We start from the raw sequence: 13,513 nt of genomic DNA, 5'->3' as shown, positions 1-13,513 counted from the left end.
GGTTTCATGGTGCTTCAGTGTTTTTGAAAGACATCGCCAGTTATTATACCCCTCCACAAGGCATGTGTCAAGAACTTTAGCTTCACCAAAAAGCTTACATGCAAAACAATAGACTCTGTTAGTATTTTTAGAATACAGTAACCAATCTCGTTCAACTTTCTCTCCATTACACAGAAAACGAAAACAGTATGCTTTGGAAAAACACCTTTTACTCTTCTCTGATCTTGGATATGGGCCATCAGAAACTTTCTGTGGGCCATTTACAACCATGTATTGCCTAAATGTGTCCCCCATTTTGTGTGGTAAAGGCCATTCAGATGGTTCTTCTGAAAAAAGCTTTGTCTCAACCCTCTCCTCCGCAGCTCTGTGCTTCTCTCTCTCTTCATCATCTGGTCCTCTCTGCTCTTCCTCTCCCTCATCTGCACCTTTCTGTTTCTCATTCTCCTTTCTCGTGGTTGACTCACCATGACTGCCTGCACTAATTTTCCCAAAAAAGAACACAATCAAAGATGGTCATCAGAAACTCAAACCATCATGGTTTTTGTTGCCTTCCTAATGCCTACCTGATGTCATCACTTGTCTCCTCTATCACTGACCTCATGTCTGTCTCCTTCATCCCTTGTCTGTGGTGTTCTCCACTAAGTCATGTGGTCAAAAAAGCATTATATATTAGTTGTAAAAATTACAGATCTTAATACCGTTTTAAAAAATAATGTTTAAAAATTAGTGCTTGAGATGGACTAGTTGCTCCCTCACTTCCACCTGCATTAGACCAACCTGTTGCCTTCCCCTGTCTGTCCTGATTCTTCCTCTTTCATCATCTTCTCTTCTTTCTCTCCACCATCACAGCTGAATGACATAAATCTTGTGTTAAATAGGCTTAAAAAATACAGCAGTGAAACCACAATATACAGTGAGGCAAAAAAGTATTTAGTCAGCCACCAATTGTGCAAGTTCTCCCACTTAAAAAGATGAGAGAGGCCTGTAATTTTCATCATAGATATACCTCAACTATGAGAGATAAAAGGAGAAAAAAAATCCAGAAAATAAGATTTTCTGATTTTTAAAGAATTTATTGGCAAAATATGGTGGAAAATAAGCAACTTTTAACAGCCAAATATGAGACGATTCCGTATTAGGCTAGCTTTAGCTAACCTGATTATTTACMACCCTCCTGTCCTGCTAATACACTGACGGTACTTACCTACTATCTTTCAACCACATTGAAAGGCTTTTTTTCATCCCGCCAACATCTTTATCCTTCTCMCTTTTCCGTTTTCTGTTTTGCGCCCCGGACAGCTTTTTTTTCTGCCGCTCCATTTTGTCAAGTGCACTACGAGTGGAAGTCTAAAATAAAAAAAAATCAAAAAGCGCGCCTGCGTTCTCTTAGGGGCGCGTGCACAGCCACCTGTATGGGAAGGGAGAGCGACGTGAAGGAGCTGAGGGGCGCCTAATCAGTGCGGTTTCCCTGTTAATGATCATTTCATTCTGTTAAATATAGAAAATGCCAACAAGAAAAAAACWTTTTTCGAGACGGGGTTTTGGCGCCCCCTCTAGTGCTGCGCCCCTATGCGTTGCATACCCTGCATACCCACTTTTTGCGCCACTGCTTGTTCTGCAGGAGTGTCAGGTCCAGAACACAGCGAGGGAGTACATTAAGGCTTACACGTCAGCAGCTCAGTCTGTCGAAACCTTCGGAGACGTCCCAGAGTGAGTGACGTGCTCGCCGGTCTGTATCTTCTCCACGGCATCCGTTAGCTGTACAGACTGACGTTGCCCTGCTGAATTTCCTCCACCAGGATCATTCCCATCTACCTTGTCCACCGTCCATCCAATGACATCCCCTACGCAACGCTGGAGGAGGAGCTCATCGGAGACTTTGTCAAGTACTCTGTGAAGGACGGCAAAGAGATCAACGTGATGAGACGGGACTCGGAGGCAGGGCAGAAGTGCTGCGCTTTCCAACACTGGGTCTACCATAACACAGAGGGCAATCTGCTGGTTACTGACATGCAAGGTCAGGGGAGCAAGTACTGCGGCGAACTGTGCAATAAATCATAATGTGTGAGTGCTGACATCCATCTGATTTATTCTCAGGAGTGGGCATGAAGCTTACTGATGTGGGGATAGCAACTTGCAAGAAAGGGTGAGTTTTTCCCTTCCCTTAAAATAAGCATTAAAAATAGTCTATACAGGTGACTCAACAAGATATGTCTTTACAGGTATAAGGGATTCAAAGGAAATTGTGCCACCTCCTTTATTGACCAGTTTAAAGCTCTGCATCAGTGCAACAAGTATTGTGAGATCCTGGGACTCAAATCTCTCCAGCCTAAGCCCAAAAAGGTCTCCGCTGCTCCAAAACCCAAACCCCCACCCCCTGCCATCCCTAAAAAGAAGTCATTTGGGCCAACAGTGAAGAACAAGTCATAGCATCAGGAGAACATTGAGCTAACAGTCTCTGACCCCGCTTGGACTTTGTACTTCAGAGCCTCCGGCACAGAAATCAGTTTGTTGGTCGTTGCAGGATGCCAAAGCACTAAGGAGACGTTTCACTCTGAAATAAGAGACTCTCGTGCAGCCAGAGCCTGTTGTCTGATCTGAACAGTTGTATTTATTTCTGTGACAATTTCTACCTGCAGCCTAGAGTTTTTATTGCTCAAGTCTGTGAAAACCTGATATATTTAGATACTTAACCAGCTATAAACTGTCATGTCTTAGAGTGCTTGGTTGGATCATTTTCTTCACAAATAGTTTATTCTATTTTTTTAATCATGATCTCAAACTTTGAATAATTTGGAAAAAAAGAACTGTTACTACACAGTATGGGTGGTTGCTTTGAATTTCTTTGGATTGTCTGGTGGTAATGCCGAAATTGATTTCTTACTTGGATGAAAAGCTTGGGACTTTTCCTTTGTGTACATATTAAACCTCATGAGATATATAGATTTAATAAGACTTATGTGTGTTTACATTATTTTAGTAATTGATCCATGGAAGGGCAAGTTAAAATATTCAGTTTTGTTTTAAGGAGATGATTAGTGTATGGGATACAAAAGCTGATATATGATGATATAAAATCACCGTTGAGTATTTTTACAGTTCATAATGGATATAAAAAGTGTACACATATTTTTGTAATGTAAATAATAGCTCTGAGTAAACTATTTTAAACATTTTTTCTTGTTTAAAGTGACATGTGTACTATTAATTATTCGTCTGAAATACCAACCTGGTTGCATAAGTGTGCAATCTGTTAAAATTTTTAAAATTGCTTATTCCTCAGGAACAACTTGGAGCATCCACTTTATTATTTTATCCAAAATCACAAAATACTAAACAGAAGTAAAACTAATACACAAGTACTACTTACATGTCAAAAATGTTTGAATTAATCAAGAACAGAAATCGTCATACTGTGGCTTCACATGCAAAAAAATAATAATAAAATAATGACATAAAAATAAATGCATAAATAAATAGAAATGAACTAGGGTCACTTCAAGGGTATCATGTTTCAACCCATTTTATGTCTATTTCCATCCCTGCGGCGGTGCAACATGTCCCGCGCTGTCACCACCTCTGACACACGGCCACACGTGTTCATCCTCTGCCGCGACATTAAGAATGGAAAGTACAGAAGCTGAAGAGCGCAAAACATTTAGGACAAAATAAATCAACTGCACAAACCCCGACTTGAAGCGAGTGCACTGAGGTCCTTTCCGCACTGTAGCTATTTAGTGTGATAATGGCGTTTGATAGAGAGGAAACAAACACCATTGTCACACTCCACAGCTCTGGAGGACAAACTTTGCTGCAGGTGTGCAGATGGAGGTTGTCGGAGGGATGGACGACCTGGAAGAACAAAAGGAAAATTTGGAGTTTAGTTTGTGGAGAACATAAACTTTTTCTGCAAAGTGTATCAGTCCTAATAGTAAGAAACGGGGGTTTAAAAAAAAAACCTGACAAACAGAGAGCGACACAGGAAACACGTTTCTACTTTTAGCAGGCTTATCCAAAGTGTCCAAAGTCCAAACGAGTGTCTTCTGTTACTGATTGTGGGGATGACTGCAGCTGTGTGAGCTTGTGAATGCGAGCAGCAGTAGAGAATGTAGCTGATCAGAGAAGAGGAAAAGGTTTCCTAAAATATAAACTTTAAATGAGACTTGGTCCAGAAAGATGCCACATAGGCACGAAAATTTACTCAATATTACAGCCAAACAGATTTGGCTGTTTCATCTGTAGTGATTTTTTATTTTATTTTTTTTAAAGAACATCCAAATAAATATGTAAGTTAACACATTCTTAAAGCAAGAACCTACCTTTTGTTTCGATGCCTTCTATCGATATATTCATTAATGTGCTGCAGTGGGCGTCCGTCTGCCCTCTGCTCTCAGCTCCTTGTACCTTTGTAAATTTAAGTCCAGTAGTGCTGCCGTGTTCACGAGGGTGACTACGTGGTGCATTTGGGCTAAGAGCCGTCCCATCCAAGTCTTTATGTAGACAGAGCAGAGTTTGGACAAACAGCCAGTTGCACATTAGTGATAAGCTACGGGGGAAGTATTGATCGACCCTGACCAGAGGCAGAGGGTGAAGGGTGGATGAGGGAGACGAGGGGGGAACCAAAGAGCTACGCTGGCCAGGGCCTCAGTTTCCACCGTGCGCTGAAATTAACAAACCGACACGACAGTGATTCTTGAGAATAGGGACAAAACAGGTCCTATGGATAAAGCACAAAATTTGAGTAAAATATACACAAAATATTATTTTTTCAAATATCTGACTAAACTAACCTGGGTCATGTGAGCACAACAATGTATATTTTCCAGGTATTTGCTGAATATTTTTTTATTTTAAACATTGTAGTCGGTGGATGATGCCTGTAAAATCCCTTGTCCAGGAGCAGAACTCAATACATCATAATATTTTAAAACAATTAAAGAAATACTAAAATTATATATTATGACAATTAAGTATAAGTAGTCATATAAATAATTATAAAAGTATCAATAAATTGAATTAATCATTTTTAAATATTTTCCAACTCCATTGAAAAGTTTTTGTCAACACCGTCAGACATGAAAAGAATGTTTAAAAAAATCAGGCATTATTGGGGGGCACCAGAACTTCTGAGGACCCCATGACTACTTCCTTTCTCTTCCTTTGCTGAGAGGGCTAGTTAGCTCTGGTTAGCTTATGTTATTCTTTAGTTTTTTCTTCTTTTTATTCCTAAGTTTTTTGTCACAAAAAAACCATAACTGACAATTTACAAAACTTTTATGAAATTTTGTGAAATAAAAGCTTAATTTTGGTATAATATAAAGATCTAATGGACCTGATGAGCTACAATATGGCCTCCTTGAGAATAACATCATATAAATTGAGGTAGTTTGGGTTTTTGTCTACTCCATCAGTTTTTCTGACTCTTTCAGTGAAATACTTGACAAATCTCACTTAAATGTGCAATTAATTAATTTTAATGTATTTTACATAAATTGCATTACTTCACATGTATGAAGTTTTTCATTTTACTCACTAGTTTGTCACCACCTTCAGCTCTGTGTCAACTCCATCACACAGTCAACTCCGTCAGATGGACTTTTTGTGGGTTTTTGTTTTAAATATTTATTTTGTTTCTTGAGAAGCATTTGTCTGTAAAATGAGTAAAAATATCACTAATGGGGTCATTAAAAATTATTTTTTATTTATTTTTGTCAGATGGTGATGACAATGTTCTAGGTCAGGTCGATTAAAAATGTAATTAAAAAAAAAATGTTGCAACTGGGAGCCTGCACCTTAGCATATTTACATTTCCAAAACATTATTTGTCATATATGCATACATACATAAGGTTGAGAAATGACAAAAAAAAAAAATTATGGGAAAATTAAAACCCATTTTGTCCCTATTCTTAAGAATCACTGACGAGCAATGGGTTGGTAAAGATCCAACCCATTGCAGGTGGCTGCCTGTTTCAATGCATTGTGAAACAAGCAGCCACCAAGATGCTAACAGGCAGAGCATCATATTAGATACCTGTTTGCTGGGTGAGGGGAAAATGTTAAAGCCAGAAGGTGTCAGTGTTTAAACCCTGATATCAGGAAGTGAACAGTGTGAAGAAGCGTCACGCACAGCGCTTTGTGATTTTATTTTATTTTTTTACATTTTGTCACGTCACTACCACAAACTTTAAGGTAGTTTATTGGAAATGTGTATGTGAGCAACAAACACAGAGCAGCACTGTAAAGTAAAAGGTAACAGATAAATAGTTGTAATATTTCTTATATTTTATCCCATTTATCAATCTGAAAAGTGTGGCATGAATTTGTATTGAGCTCCCTTTACTATCAGGGCCCTAAATGAAACGTAGTGGAACCAGGTGCTGTGATGTGTAATATAATGTCATTATGAATATTGGTGAACAAAAAGCAACATGAAGGTCAAGGAATGAGGCAGACGAGTAAGGGAGAACGTTTTGGAAAAGTAGGTTTGCAATATAAAAAACAAAGCGCACTCTTCAATCCATCATCTGAAAATGGAGAAGCTCTACATCTATTAAAACATGGCGGTCCACCTAAACTGAGCAATGACAGCGTTAATTGGAGCTGCAAGCTAACTCTGTAGGAGCTGTAGAGATCCAAAGGTCTGAATCTGTTGACCAGGCAACTATTAGTTGTGCAATCCATAAATCTGGCCAAAATGGAGGAGGAAGAAAAAGAAACTCCACAAGATATCCAGCTGTCAGTTTTTCTCAAGCTGTCTGGGACAGATGCTGAAGAAGGTGCTCCGGTTAAAAGCTTTGTGCTTCACCCTCACTGTCAGGGTGGCAACATCAATGGAGCTGAATGGAGCATCAAAGAAAACTTGTCAAGGGTCTGATAAAGATTCACCTTTTAGGAGGTCAAAATGTTGAATACAGTGGAACAGATGATGAAAGCATTAATGTAGTAGAATGGCCCAGTCAAATTCCAGACCTGATTTTAATAACCAGTGGAAACCTGAAAATTGAGATTCCTAGACAATTTAGTTTGAGTTTGAAGTGTTTAGCAAAGAACAACAGGCAAAAACTGTTCAAAGTTATAACATATAGAGAATTAACAACTGTATTTCACATATATATATAGTCCAACTTTAAGAATTGTTTATGAACATGTTTTTCATTAATTCCTGCACTTTTGTCTCTGTTAAGGCTACATTTGTTTTTTCAATTTTAGACATCAATCTGAGCTAATATACTTTTAGCTGTAACATTAAATTATGCAACTCAAACTTCAACAAACATTTTAACCACACTGTTAATTCAGCCTTTTCTCTAAACATTAAACTGAACACTTGAAGTCCTGTGGCATTTAGCGTTAAAAGTAACTTTTACAATTTCTAAGTAAGTAAGCAACTTTGATACTCTATGAAATACATGTTACTTCTAGTAACCAAACAGGCCCAAACCATGATGCTGCCACCACCATGCTTCACAGTTGGTAGTGATCTTAGGTTTGACTCTCCCAAACTTACTTCCAAACATAATGATTGTCTGGCCATAAAATCTTCATCCAGAAATGGTTTAATTGACTTTATGAGATGTTGCAAATGAAAAACATCATCATTATTAAGATTATCAGCTAATTTGAGCTGCAGTGTTTGAGGTTACTATATGACACAGCCATAATGCAGCATCCATCCATTTATAAGGAAGCGCCTATCATTTAACAAAAAGTATTTTAGCCCTTTGTTTAAAGAAGCTGAAATAATTCAGGTCTAAGGAGAAGTTGGCGCTTGATTTGTTTGTGACCAGATGGAGGGTATAGGAGTGCTTGATAAAATGTCCCCGGAGAGGCCGGGTGGCTTTTATTTGCTCGTCCTTGGAGCTGATAACTCTCAGATTGCCTGTGTGAATGAACTGAGGTCCCTTCACCACACCGATCCACGTGCACGTGCAAGCAGATTGCAAAGAGCGACTGCGAGGCCTGCAGGTTGGACTGTCCACAGACGGCGGGGACAAAAGGCTCTGAAAGAGTCTCTTGGTGTAATTCCATTTGCCTGGCCACTCCAGTTTAAACAATTTGTTCTCCATTTGCCCATAGTCGCTCTTTGTCGGCCCCGAAGGCTTAGAAATGGCTTTGATGCCCTTTCCAGATTGAAAAACATCAAGTACTTTTAATAATTAAACAAATGTGTAGCTCTTTGTATATGCATACATAGGAATGGATTTAAGTAAAAAAAAGTGTGAAATGCTTCAGTACCATTGGCAGCAAAATAGTCTAAAGAGCATGATGCTGCCACCACCATGCTTCATTGTTCTTTGGTTTGAAAGCCTCACTTTAACTCCTTTAAACATTCTTATTGCCTCTGAGCAGAGGCTAATAAAGTATCCAAAAATTGTACTGAAGAGTGAAGAAACTTCATAAGTATTCAAGTAAAACTCTCCAATTTTCAGTGGTCAGCACCAGAACAATGATCCCAAACACATAAAACCTGGTTTGAAAGTAGATAAAGCAGGCAAACATGAAGAGTGATTAAAAATCAAGAAAGAATTAAAAGTTATTGTCCAAGAAAGAGGATACTGAAGTTAATTAAACGAGACAGTATAAAGAAGTGTCATCTTTATTTAAAGGTAAATGAACCACAAAGTTGCAGAAAGTAGTGGAATCATCAACAAAAATTATATTTCTCAGCATCCATTTAAAAAAAAAAAAAAAAGAAAACCTGATTAAAAAAACAAAAACGAGTCAGTCAGAATTGAGATCACTGGGGTAAGAAACGTACAAGAGGAAATATCAAGAAACAGCTCAAAACAGGATATGAACTTAAGAAAATGAAGTGTCTTGTTCACTTCCGTTTCTACCGTAGCAGCAGCCCAGATTTAGAGTATTTATATTGCACCACTAAGTGCTCAGAAAGGAAAGAACCACATTCAAGTAAATGAAAAAAAAAGACATAAATCAGGCGACATGACCTCAGAGTGATCTATAAAGTGCCCTTTAGTTGTGTTAGAAAAAACAGAGACAAGGAAGAAAAAAAAAAAAAAAAAAAAAAAAAAAAAAAAAGAAAAAAGAGAAACATTTGTCTTTGTAAGAAACGTGCTGCTTTATATTCAGCGGTAATCACAGCTTTTCACTCCAACATTCACTCACACGCCGCTTCATTTTAGTGTTGATCAGTAATACTTCTGTTAAATGTAATACATACATATGTATATCTCATGAAGAACTTAAAATGCACTCCTCCCCCTGGACAAAAAAAGAAGACTAAACAAAAAAAAAAAAAAGAACAATTTTACAGCATTATGAACAGCAACAGACATGAGAAGCATTAAGTTAATCACAGAAACTTGCCACAATTTGACATTTCCCTTCATGACCTCGAGAGCAGTTACATTTCCAAAGTTAGTACGTAGTCAAAAGCAAACACAACGCACAGTTTCATGCTGCTTTTAAAGCACTACAGTAAAAACGCTGTTTTTTTTTTTGTTTTTGTTTTTTTTTTCAAACACATTTGCTATCACCATAACAAAAGATATGGACTCTTCTCTCGCCCCCGGAACGAACCAGAAACTGAACTTCAAGCGTCATGTCATATGTGGTTTTTGAAATAGCAAAGAACATTGTTCATCAGTACAAATACATAACATATTTTTCTGTCAGTTACAAACGATTAGTAAAAGAAATTCTGTTGCGTGGCCACAAAATTATGTATATATATATATATATATAAAAAAACAAAAACAAAAAAAAACAAGGGAAATCATACTGGGGCTTATGTCATGGACTCTTATTCAAATCTTCATTAGTGACTTAAAAAAAAAAAAAAAAAAAAAGTTTATTTTATAAAGGCTGCAGCAGCGCTATCTGATCACAACCCAGACAGGGCTCTACGGAGGGGTGTGTCTGATTTCCTGAAATGTGATTGGCTAGCATTCCTAAGGTAACCTGGTGTTGGGTTAAATATTTGAATAAGATCTAAGATCGTAGTGCCTTTGCAGCTTCTTAGGAGAAGTAGTGCATGTGGGAGCCAGATTAAAGCCATGCTAAGAGCTCTCCACTGAAAGGGGATCAAACACTGTGCTATAGTAGAGCTACTGAAATGCATCTGTATTTTCCAGCACTGTAGATATTCACAGGATGGGGGCAAAGGGGGAAGAAATGCTGGACTCAGGGAATCCTGTTGTGTGTTTTTTTTTTTTTTTTCCTGTCGATCAAGCCCGCAGATAAGACATCTCAGAACTGAGGCAGTGCAATGCTTCCTTTTCTCTTCCCAGCATCTTAAAAAAAAAAAAAAGAAAAAGGAGTGACCCATCCCGCACTGTAAAGATAGAAACACGTAGGCATATTGGCTCGACAAAGTTGCTGTAGTCTTTAAACCACCATGCAGTGGAGACGGCTCACGGTCAGGCGTTAACAGTACAACATGCTCGCACAAAAACTGCTACAAGCAGCTGGCTTCACGTCCCTGGGGATTCGCTTTTGTTTCTTTGCTATTGGTTGTTGCTGGATGGAGTCGGAAGGGCGGGGCGCTTTAGTCGACTCCCTCGAAGCCTTGAGCGTTCTCCACCGCCATGAGGAGCTTCTCTCTCAGGTCCTCGAAGGATTCGTAGCTGGGCAGATCCAAGCGGTTAAAACTGAGAAGAAGAAAGGGGGATGGGGGAAGATAGATTTATGGTAAAAGATAGAAATAAATAAAATAAAATTCTTCAACTCGTTATGTGCGGACGTGGCGTACCAAGTATGAGCTCTCGGTAGCTTATCTGGTGTTCCCCACTGCTCAATTGTAAAGAGCTGAGGGCCATTAGAACCTAAAGCGAAAGAAGATGAATATCCATAAAAAAGCAAACATGTTGACAAAGTATCTGCATTTGTTTTATAAATATATTGAAATAGACACAGTAACTTGTATTTATTATATTAAAATGAATAAACCAGACATTAAAGTGTTTTCTACCACAAAGTTTTAGGCAAATGTTTATCATTATAAAACTGTAAATTTTTTCTAAAATTTCTTCGCAAAATTTTGCGCTAGTAAGTAAATGGCATGTATTTTTTGTTGTGACAGAAGTTGGATTGTTAGGCTATAAATGGAATGTCTGACAGTCATTTCAGACATCCAAAATGGCTACTAGAGTTTCAAAACAACCTTTGAATGAAACAAACAAACAAAAAAAAAAACTCATCTTAGAAGAACACATTACCATAAAGTTCAGCGAAGCCGTTCATCGGCACTCGCGACGTTCCCGTAACAAACTGGAGGAGTCGGATTCTCTTCTCAGCGTCCATCAACAGGACAACCTAACGAGACAGAGGACACAAAAACTCTCTCAGTGACAAACATGTTACAGATATTTTAATTTTTTTTGTTAACCGAGTATTTATTAGTGATGTACGTAAATTCACCCATTTTAAGGTTCAGAATTGTTATTTGTGTGTGAAAGATAGAAGTCCAAGTCAGACTTGGGGAGTGTTTTGATGCCCAAGGCCTGGGATATTAAATGATGTCAAAGTGTCCTTACAAAAACCAAAAAGCAACAAAGCAAATTCAAACAGGAGAGTGTTTGATGTGTGCGAGTATGTTAAGATAATATCTGGGGCATGTAATACTTTCAGGGTGTTTCATCAGAGCAAACAAGCCCGCTCTTCCAAACAGACTTTGATCTGGCAGGTCGAACACACAGGAACACGACTGGAACCAACTTCGTTTTCATACTCATCCTCAGTACTAACCTTTTTGCAAAAAAAAAAAAAAAAACATTACGAGGCTGCATGGAAGAGTATTCAAGGGAAACCAGATAAATGTTTATATGAAAAGTAAAATAAAGTAAAATGGCATCTTAAGGCAGAATAGAGTCAATTCACTGTGGGATCAGAAAAAACTAGCGAGCATCATCTCAGTTTTCTTGTCTGTTGGTCTAAGTGACCATAACTCTGTATCCTATTGGCAAAACAGGGACTTTTTTTAGCTTTTTATGACTAAAAGAGTCATAGGTCAGAATTAGGTAAGAAAACAATGACGATACTCCCAAACACAAAATCTTTTTTTTTTCCAAGCCACCTAAAGGAAAATAAAATAAAACCTCAGAGGACCTATTTCAACATGATTAAAAATGTAAAGAAAGAGCACAATTTGAAGAAAATATATATTCCACAGCAACTATTGGTTATGTTAGCAAGATATATTAAAACTCTTTTCTGCTTTCAATACAGCTGTTGGGTCAGTTGCATTCTGGAAGCGTATAACTCACTCATCTCAGAGTACAACGCTAAAAATCTAATCAAAGCATACTAAATATAACCTAACCACATCCAAATATATTCAAATAAAAATGTAGTTCAGTTATATCTAGTCAGAATCTACAGATTTGGTATTCTGAACTGACAAAAAAATTTTTTTCCATCAAGTATCTGTTTATCTTTGTGTTCTGGTATCTTTCAATAAATGTAGTATTTCAAATAAAATTATTAGATCAAAATTTTTTCAAGTGAGTAACTATTTCTTTATTGAATTTTTTTGTTTGTTTGATCTTAGCATGTGACGTTCTGTCCACCTGTGGGAGTCTAACAAACCTTCCAGAACCACTGGATCACCGGATGGTTGGGACAGTAGCCGTTCTTGTAAACTGTGTGTTGTCTCCAGTCGTTAACGTCGACGTCGCCCAAGCCGCACATGAGCAGCTTCACAGGAACAGAGAGGGAGGGAGAAAAGTGGCGTAAAGGCAGGAAAGCACTGTATCTAAAGCTTTCTGATAATGACCAGGGTGTTGCTCTATCATAAAATAAAACAAAGTAAAAAACACAAATGTTAATTTTTAAGATGTCCATACCTCAAGTTCATTTTCATCAAAGATCTTGATCAAATCTATTGGAATGAGCTCAGTGAATCCCTGAAAATTAAACAAAATCAGTTACAACAAGAGAATCAAACCAAAACTAATATTTTAAAAAGGTAACAAAATCAGATCAAAATGAGGTATGCGGTTTATATCCACGTCCTACACAAAAAAAATAAAAATAAAAAAAAGCTACGCTGCCCCCTCGTGGAACTTTATAATCACTACACAAAAATACCTCCAGGAAGGCATTCATCTGCTTCTGGACCCGGTTCACAAACCTCCACTGGATGACCAAGCTAACAGATGGAAAATAATTAAAATGTGTTAGAAAATGAAAAAAAAAAAAGAAACAATGGAGATACTAACTTTAAACGCTCATCTTGAAAGAAAACAAGAAGAAGAACTCACTCAATGTATTCTTTCTTGTTCTCATTGGTGACCACCATGTCTGAACCGCTGGGCTTCAGGTCAACCTGATATGTCTGAGGAACAACACAAAAACCAGATGAAAGCTAAAACAACCCTGATTGTGTATCGACAAGGATGGTTTTCAGAACAATAATGCATAAAAATGGTGTCAGGTATCAGCTCACCTGTCCAAAGTTGTCCTCGTCAATACAAAACCTCAGGTCCAGTTCTGTGGGATCATTTTCCAGAATCCACTTTAGGGAGTTATAATATTCACTGTCCTGTGGGGAA

At 37.9% G+C, this 13,513-nt stretch overlaps 2 protein-coding genes and 1 long non-coding RNA gene across 11 annotated transcripts in view; 1 reads left to right on the top strand and 2 right to left on the bottom strand.

Moving 5' to 3' along the window:
* Positions 1-3,176, top strand: part of alpk2 (alpha-kinase 2) — a 13,758-nt gene extending 10,582 nt beyond the window's left edge. Inside the window, exons 7-10 of the mRNA XM_017308028.1 lie at positions 1,622-1,710; positions 1,800-2,017; positions 2,098-2,146; positions 2,223-3,176. Of these exons, the coding sequence (XP_017163517.1) occupies positions 1,622-1,710; positions 1,800-2,017; positions 2,098-2,146; positions 2,223-2,430 (564 nt within the window). The 3' untranslated portion in view covers positions 2,431-3,176. The remainder of the gene's footprint in view (positions 1-1,621; positions 1,711-1,799; positions 2,018-2,097; positions 2,147-2,222) is intronic.
* Positions 3,177-3,507: 331 nt separating this feature from the next.
* On the bottom strand, positions 3,508-4,535 carry LOC103473876 (uncharacterized). The gene is made up of 2 exons (XR_535084.2): positions 4,320-4,535; positions 3,508-3,852 (listed from the first exon to the last, which is right to left on the bottom strand). It is a non-coding gene; the product is annotated as an uncharacterized LOC103473876 (long non-coding RNA).
* A 4,047-nt stretch (positions 4,536-8,582) lies between these two features.
* Positions 8,583-13,513, bottom strand: part of nedd4l (NEDD4 like E3 ubiquitin protein ligase) — a 45,812-nt gene continuing 40,881 nt past the window's right edge. For 8 of the 9 annotated variants that reach the window (XM_008424503.1, XM_008424505.1, XM_008424506.1 and 5 more), the window contains 8 exons: positions 13,408-13,503; positions 13,223-13,296; positions 13,050-13,110; positions 12,806-12,865; positions 12,549-12,656; positions 11,180-11,276; positions 10,714-10,786; positions 8,583-10,612 (listed from right to left, as the gene is read on the bottom strand). In XM_008424503.1, the coding sequence (XP_008422725.1) occupies positions 10,510-10,612; positions 10,714-10,786; positions 11,180-11,276; positions 12,549-12,656; positions 12,806-12,865; positions 13,050-13,110; positions 13,223-13,296; positions 13,408-13,503 (672 nt within the window). In that variant the 3' untranslated portion in view covers positions 8,583-10,509. The remainder of the gene's footprint in view (positions 10,613-10,713; positions 10,787-11,179; positions 11,277-12,548; positions 12,657-12,805; positions 12,866-13,049; positions 13,111-13,222; positions 13,297-13,407; positions 13,504-13,513) is intronic. The other variant, XR_001777165.1, reaches the window with a different exon arrangement.

This window comes from Poecilia reticulata, linkage group LG12 (assembly GCF_000633615.1).
Source record: "Poecilia reticulata strain Guanapo linkage group LG12, Guppy_female_1.0+MT, whole genome shotgun sequence".
NCBI lineage: Eukaryota > Metazoa > Chordata > Actinopteri > Cyprinodontiformes > Poeciliidae > Poecilia > Poecilia reticulata.
Note: the sequence above shows the minus strand (reverse complement) of the source record. Positions and strands in the feature narration are given on the sequence as shown.